General features: G+C 34.2%; 1 protein-coding gene across 1 annotated transcript; it reads left to right on the top strand.

Annotated features, from left to right (window-relative positions):
- The first annotated feature begins 3,973 nt into the window (after positions 1-3,973).
- LOC111991600 (11S globulin seed storage protein Ana o 2.0101) lies at positions 3,974-6,422 on the top strand. Its single transcript, XM_024023385.2, has 4 exons — positions 3,974-4,292; positions 4,486-4,739; positions 5,170-5,637; positions 5,953-6,422. Exons 1-4 carry the CDS (start codon positions 3,974-3,976, stop codon positions 6,340-6,342), a joined length of 1,431 nt encoding a protein of 476 aa, XP_023879153.1. The 3' UTR covers positions 6,343-6,422.
- The last annotated feature ends 1,757 nt before the right edge of the window (positions 6,423-8,179 follow it).

The following is an 8,179-nucleotide window of genomic DNA, read 5'->3' as shown; positions in this document are numbered from 1 at the left end:
AATTAATTAATTCGATTAACATGCAATACGCGTGGCAGCACAAACAAATCACCAACTAAGTTAATATGCAGCAAAAAATAAAGTTAACATGGTGATTTGTTTACAAATGGGGAAAATCTCCAAGGTCAAAACCGCATTGGATGATTTTAAGGTTACCACTCCCAAGAATTCACTATTATCACAACAAGCGGTTACAAGTAAAGGATTCTTAGCACCTTATACCAACCTACAGTTGAACCCTTACCCCAATACACAATTGGATTTATTCTGTAGTGACAATTTCTCCTTTCAATGCACAGCTCTCAGTACGTGACTAACCAATTGATGCACGAATCCAAGTACGTGACTAACCACCAACTTGAGAAGGATTTTGGCTGCAAAGTTCTTCAGTTCAGCAACACGATGAAGATCATGAAGTTCCTTTGTTACAAAACCCTATGGTGTACAAACGCAGTAGTTTCTTGAAGAGAAAGATGAACTAGGACAAATTGTCTCCGATCACAATATGCTTGTGAAAAACTTTTGCATCAAGTTGCACTCACTTGCATCAACTATGACGGCCCTTAAAATAATCCTTATATATGTTTAGAGTTGTAAGAAAAGAAAACCCAAACATATATACATGGATTAGAGTGAAATCAGAACTGAAAATCTGATTTTCTTAAATCTCAATAGATAGGGTATCTATCAAGCAGCTGTCGAGTATCGGGCAAAAGCTGTCTTTTAAACCTTGATAGATGCTATCTGTTGAGTTTTAAAATCTAGCATTTCTTCACTTTTTTCTTGGACATACTTGCATGGTTTTAACACTTGGACTTGAACTCTTATTCCTTACAGTATTAAATATATCCTAGATTTACCTAATTACAAGTAAAGTGTGTTTTGTCAAAAGATTAGCTAATTCTATATTGACATATATTCCTAACATGATTCACATATGTCCTAAAAAAATTGAATAGTTTTATTAACTTAAAATGGCCGCATCAGCTTGCAATACATAATAAAACTATGGTGGAACATCATTCATCCACATTAACAAGTCTGGAATACTAATATCATATTTAGCAAAACTATGAGCAACATAGTTGCCTTCGCTCTTTGTATGAGAGTAAAGTAATTAATCAAAACCTTGAGAAAGATACTTTGCATCTTCAACCAACAATCCATATGGGGCCAAGTGGGGCCACTATTGTTTGATACATAAGAACTACTTTTTAAGTTTGGATGTGAGGATTATGTCAATGGATGATTTTATTTATTTATTATTATTGTTATATGTCTATAAAAATTGAATTTGTTTTAGTGACAAATGATACAAAATGGATATATAGTATCCGTTTGGATATTGTGTGTTTGCATTTTTTATTTTTTAGAAGTAGATTAACTGAGTTCTAGTAGGTCCTATGCACTGTTTATGGTACCCACAAACCTCTTTTTTTAACAAAATTTTCATTAAAAATGGGTCCCACGGCACTATTCACATATTTAAAAATTATTTTACTACAGTATTTTCAGTAAAATAAGCGGTATTCAAACGGACCCATAGTATAATTAATAGTTATGTCTTTATCTCTATTGATAGTTTATTTATATTAAATAGATGCTAAGATTTCATAATGATTTCCTTTTTCTACTACGCCCCCCCTAAATTAGAGCCTTGGCTCCATACTTACCCAACCTCCTACTATTACTTCTAGAAAAATAGTGATAACTTTTCATTGTAGTAAATCATTACAACCCTCTATAAAGAGTTGCACTCTCTCTAAGAAAGGTAATAACCAATGTGCACACATTGTTGCACATAGGCAAAGTTAAAACAAGCATAATTTTTGGAGAAAATGGGCAAATGCCCTTTGCGCGCAAATTATGTAGCGTTTTGCCTATTTTTCCAAACTAATTAGGAAAATGCATCTCTTTTGAAACTCGATTTGAGATAAATCGAGTTATGCCCTATAGTAGTGTTTTTAAGGACTTATAGTGGCGTTTTGTAACTCGACCTCCATGAACTCAAGTTATAAGTAAAAAAAATATAAAAAATTGCCTATAACTCGAGTTCATGGAGATCGAGTTACAAAACGCCACTATAGGGCTCCAGAATTTTTTTTTTTTTTTTTTAACTCGATTTATCTCAAATTGAGTTACAAAAGAGGGGAATTTTCCTAATTAGTTTGGGAAATGGGGCAAAACGCTACAATTTTTGCTCAAAAAGGGCATTTGCCAATTTTTTTCCCATAATTTTTTACTAAAATCACGTCTTGCATGAAATCGTGATTTCAAGTCACAAGTTCATTGCATAATTGTGACTACGTCAAAGATTTAACATGAGTACATTTAAGCACCATCTTATCAGAGATTTAAAATAGCACTTCTCTACTATTAAGAACAAGAAGAAGATGAAACTAAAGTTGCAAGAAAGATATACACATTTTTTTTTTTTTTTAATGTGGAAACCCTCTATATTTGGAGAGGAAGAAAACCACATGCACAAGCTAGTTGAATATTTCATATTTTCTGAAAATAGTTACAATGTGCTATTATGTTACAATGAAGAAAGAGAGAAGAAACAATGAAGATAAGAGAGAAAGAAGATGTGGGAAGAGGGAGAGAGAGAGAGAGAGAGAGAGAGCTTTTTATTCATTCTCCTCTTTCTTCCTTGAGTCTTTCATTCTTTAATAGTGGTGGAAATAAGCATGTGTCACTTTCCTAATGGGTAAAGTGTTTCGTTCCCATTGGAGAAGGACAAGGTAGAGTTTTGACAAAATGAGACCACATGAATTTGGTGCTTCTTTGATAGGTGTGCTTGTGCTTGCATTGCATGCAATAATGCTTCTTCGACAAGCTAGCCCTCTACTATAATACAGCCCAAACCTGTAGCATATGGCTGGAATTTGTTGTTGCAACTGTAATAGTCCTTGACTGATTTTGCCATTACTTTTACCAATCATCTTGGATGCATGGATAATAACTAATGGCTACATGCTTTCTCTTTTATACATATATTTTTTTCTTTCTTTTCTTATTATTCTTCTATGCCCTGGACACGTCGTTATGGCGGATTGGCTCATTATGAAGCAAATCTAGCATTCCCCATTTTTGGACTTGGTGACTATACACAAAGTGTGAAATAAACACAACTCAAATAATATGAATTTTTAAAAGAGTTGTAACTCTTCATTAAGAGGCTTATTGTTATCTACTAGTAGAGGACGGGATCTTGATCTTCATGCCATTCACGCAATTCTCTTTAATTTCAAATATTCTCTCATATTTGATTTCCACTCTTACGTGTAAGAATCAATCACTATGAAATAAAAACAGAAAAAGAGCATAACCAGTAAATAACAAAAAAAGCCATTTCTTAAGAGAAACCAGAAGAATTAACAGAAAGAAATAAATATTCTCAAAAAAAGAAAGAAAGAAAGATATCATCATCTCATTAAGATGTTTAATCTACCAAACCAAAACAATGGCCTTGTATCTGTTTTCAATAGACTACATTTAGATATTACAGATGGAATATTCTCACGACACCGTTGCCACCTACCATAACAAAAACAAACTATGATGTGTCAACAACGCAAAGTCTTGCAGCCATGCAAGCATACAAACATTTTTCAGGACAATCTGATCTATGCCTACCAACCCATCCTTCTTACCCTTCATTCATGATGACGCACCCTCGTATGCATCAATTCACTCTTCCAAGCACAAGCGTACCAAACTTTGTTCTTCTCAGATAATGACTACCAGTGCCACATACCTTAGCGGAATATATTACGTGTTAGGAAAATAGGGATTTGCAGCCATGCAAAAGATAAAAAGACATGCACATTGCACAACATAAAACAAAACCATTCTTCGCGTGCCAAAAGCTAATGCACTTGTTCCCCCTATAAATACCACCTTACCGGAACCCCCATCTTCACCATAACAGAGTTAAAAGCCCTCTCTAGATACGTTGTTGAGTTCCATTATGGCTTACTCCTATTTGATCTCTCTTAGCATTTGCTTTCTCGTTCTCCATGTCTGCTTTGCTCAGATAGACCAAGTCACACAGCGAACCCGGCTCCCTCAGCAGCACCGGTTTCAGACTGAGTGCCGCCTTGACAACTTAGATGCCCAAGAACCCTCTGAGAGCATTGAGTCCGAGGCTGGCTACACTGAGTATTGGGATCAGAATGATGATCAATTCCAGTGTGCCGGAGTGGCTCTACTCCGCCACACTATCCAACGTAGAGGCCTATTATTGCCTTCATATTCCAATGCACATCGCCTCTTCTATGTTGTCCAAGGCATGTACATATGCTTGTTTTCCCGAATATTATATATATCAATAAGTTATGCCCTAGTAATCACAATGTAAAAAATCTCTCAAAAAAGAAGAGAAGAGAAATGTTTAGTGCACATTCCTTAATGCACAAATAGTACATACACTCGGTTAGTAATTTAGATCATATCAATTCATTTTTGTTATTGTGAATACAGGTAAGGGTATTCAAGGGGCTGTTCTCCCAGGTTGTCCCAACACATACCAATCGCCGTTGCAGTTTGGAAACCGTAGAACACAACAAAGAATCGAAGACAGCCACCAGAAGCTTCGACCAATCAGGGAGGGTGATATCCTTGCTGTGCCAGGAGGAGTGGCTCAATGGATTTATAATGACGGTGAAAACCAGCTTGTTTTGGTCGGATTCTACGACACCTTGAATGAGGAGAACCAGCTCGATCAGAACCCTAGGGTCCGTAACAAGCATTGCTAAGTTGATCGCCCCATCATTTAATCAACACCAATATAAATTACTCTTCTTTTCTTGTTCTTTGAGATAAAAGGAAAACAATGAAAACTAAAATGGAGAGAGTCTATTTCACTATTAAGAATTTTTTTTTTTTTAATCAAATTGAGAATATCCCAATATTTAAATAAACACTGGAGTAATATTTAATATATACCATGAAAAATGGACTATTTTAAATGAAGAGAATACTAATACTGAAATAGATAAAAAATTGATATACTGAAATAATAAGGAATTGACATATCATATGTATGTTATTTGCTTGAGGATTTTCACTTTTTTTTTTTTTTTTTTTAAAAAAAAAAAAAAAAAAAAAAAAAAAAAAGTATTTGTATTTGTATTTGTATTTGTATTAATTAATTTATGATTTTAGGACTTCTACCTTGCTGGGAACCCACAAGAACAAAGTGAGCAGAGGAGCCAGAGGAGCCGGGGTCAAAGCCGCAGGGGCGAGCAAGATAACAATGGCAACAATGTCTTTGGTGGATTTGACAGGAGGAGTTTGGTTGAGTCTTTAAATATTAGAGAGGATTTGGTCGATAAAATACAATCCCGAAGAGAAGATCAGAGGGGCAATATCGTGAATGTACAGGATGATCTTCAGCTGATAGCCCCAGGAAGGGAAGATGACGAAGAACGAGAAGACAGACAACAAGAAGGAAGAAGAGTGAATGGCATTGAGGAAACCTTCTGTACACAAAGGCTCAAGCACAACGCTGTTGACCCACAACTTGCTGACTTTTACAACCCACGTGCCGGTCGTGTCACCACCCTTAACAGCTATGTCTTCCCCATCCTAGAGCGCCTCCAGCTTAGTGTTGTCAGAGGATTCCTCCACAAGGTAATTATAAGATTTAAGAGAGACACCGAAACAATTTAATTATATCTCTCTTTCACCATTTATTTATTTCATTTATAAAATTGGTATTAAATAAATTGTTTTGGTAAAATTCAATAGTTAAAATAAAAAATGGAGAATTTGATTCATGAACATTTCCTTTAATATTACTAGAAAGTGTCAGTTTAACTACAACTTTTTGGTTGTATTAAATGATAATAATTATTATTTTGATGATTCAATAGTTACAATAATATTTGATATGCATGCATGTATTGTTCCATGAAAGCATATTAATTTATGGAAAATTTTGTGCAGAATGCACTTGTGGGACCATACTACAACTTGAACAGCAACAGCGTGATATATGGGCTTAGGGGCAATGCTAAGGTTCAGGTCGTAGACGACAATGGAGACAATGTATATGATGGGGAACTTCGGGAGGGTCAGGCTTTGGTTGTGCCACAAAACTATGCTGTTCTTAAGAGGGCAAAGAATGAGGGATTTGAGTGGGTCTCATTCAAGACCAACGACAACGCCATCACTAACCAACTTGCTGGACACCGATCAGTCCTCCAGGCATTGCCACTAGATGTGATAGCTAACGCATTTGACATTGATGAGAATGATGCTTTTCAGTTGAAGAATAATAGGGATGAGATAGGTGTGTTTAGCTCATCAGAGAGTTCACAGAGGAGGAGGGATTAAGCTTACTGTAATCAAATTGAAGTAGTTGTTTGTGTTTTTAAGGAATAAAGTCCTCCAAAGCTCAGAGAATAACAAGTTTGGTACTCACTATGTAATAGTTGTATGTAAGTGTCGGCGAGAATGAAAGTTTCTTATCTTTGAGTTAATAATATACTCTTTTCCATCTATGGAGTTTCTTCCACCAAGCTTAAACTCAATAAATGTTTTGCATATCATTTTATTATCCAATGATATTCATATTCCAGTACTATATATAATCAACTAAGAGTAAGATTTTCAATCACATAATGAAGTTCATAAAATGCTTATAAGCCTGAAACAGTAAGGGAGAAGTATCTTGATCATTTCTCTTTAATGATTTTCCAATAAACTTTGTAATCATAAAAGTGCATCTCACTTTATTAACGAGTTCTAATAATTGAAATTGGAAATTCACAACACATGGTTGTGTGGGGTCTAATGTATCTTCTATCATCTTTTGATCTATAATTGATAAAAGTTATTTATGAGTGACTTAAACTCAGCTTGGGAAAATATTTTATATTCTTTTATTTAGCAAACAATCCAAGCTTGATTTTAATCATCAAACGAGTCAGGATCAAACATAATAATATATTTGTGAACATGAGATTTGATTTAAGTATTGTAGGTTTTATTGTGTCAAAATTTTATTATAATTAACATTCAAATACATTATATATATATATATATGTGTGTGTGTGTATTTTTAATTTGGTTGATGTTCAAATTCTGAAAATTGAAGTTATTACAAAATTTTTTGGTTGAGACAATTGGATTCTTGCACCCGCAAAATTGACTCTTGTCAAGGATTTGAAAATCAATTGGGAAGAATTCCACCTTACTATGGCTTGACCTTTAAGCGAACTTGCCAAAACTGGAGATATCAATTACAAACTTCTCTACAGTACCAATCTTTAGCCTCTCTATATAAGCCCCATTTTTCACAAAATTTGTAAGTTGAATACCAATATTGAAGAGCTAGCTAGAAAGAGACCAAAAACCCTAGAGTTAAAACATTCTTATTCTCGCTACCTTCTTCCTCTCACATTGCCAAATCCTATGAAAGGAGATTAAAATTAGCACACACACATTGAAAGTTTCAAAGTTCATGTTGTATATTGGTGCTTAAGAATCATTAGAGAGCAATCACAAATCTCCAAGAGACCTTGAAATGATCAAGGAGACTTGATCATACAGTCGGCAACTCAGCTTGCTGATCCGGTGTTAGAGTGAAGAAAGCACTCGTGGAGTTGGTTGATGGTAGATGTTTGGAAGGCCTGAGTATAGAAATACTACTAGACTTGGAAGGTTTTGGATGTATTATGTACTGCAACTATTTACTGTAGTTGATCATTTTTGGCAGTGAGGTTTCGGAGAGGTTTCTCCACCCTATTCTCAAGTTCTCCTATTTGATAACACATTTACTGTTATCTTGTGGTATTGTGTCTTTAATTTTCTGTAGGTTTCTCATTTTATTTACTTTAATGTTTTAATCCATGCATATGTTGGTATCTATGCTTATATCAATTGGTTAATCACGTAAACTTGATGTTAATTGAAAGATAAGCCTTAATTTATTAAGCCATAATTTAAAATTTGGGGTCTAAATCAATACCTAAGTTGGATTAGGTAATTCTCAAGTACATATAATATTTTATGTCTATATGTATATTTGTCTAAAAATATATTTATATAGACTTGAGATTAAATTGTGTAAGTTTGTAAATAAATTCATATGATATTTAAACATTATTTGTAATTTATTGATAGTATAAAATTTTATTTGCAATAAAAATTATATATAATTTTTAACAAT

Source organism: Quercus suber, unplaced genomic scaffold, assembly GCF_002906115.3.
Source record: "Quercus suber isolate HL8 unplaced genomic scaffold, Cork oak 2.0 scaffold_61, whole genome shotgun sequence".
NCBI classification, from domain to species: Eukaryota; Viridiplantae; Streptophyta; class Magnoliopsida; order Fagales; family Fagaceae; genus Quercus; species Quercus suber.
The sequence above is the reverse complement of the archived record's forward strand: the minus strand, read 5'-3'. Positions and strand labels throughout refer to the sequence as shown.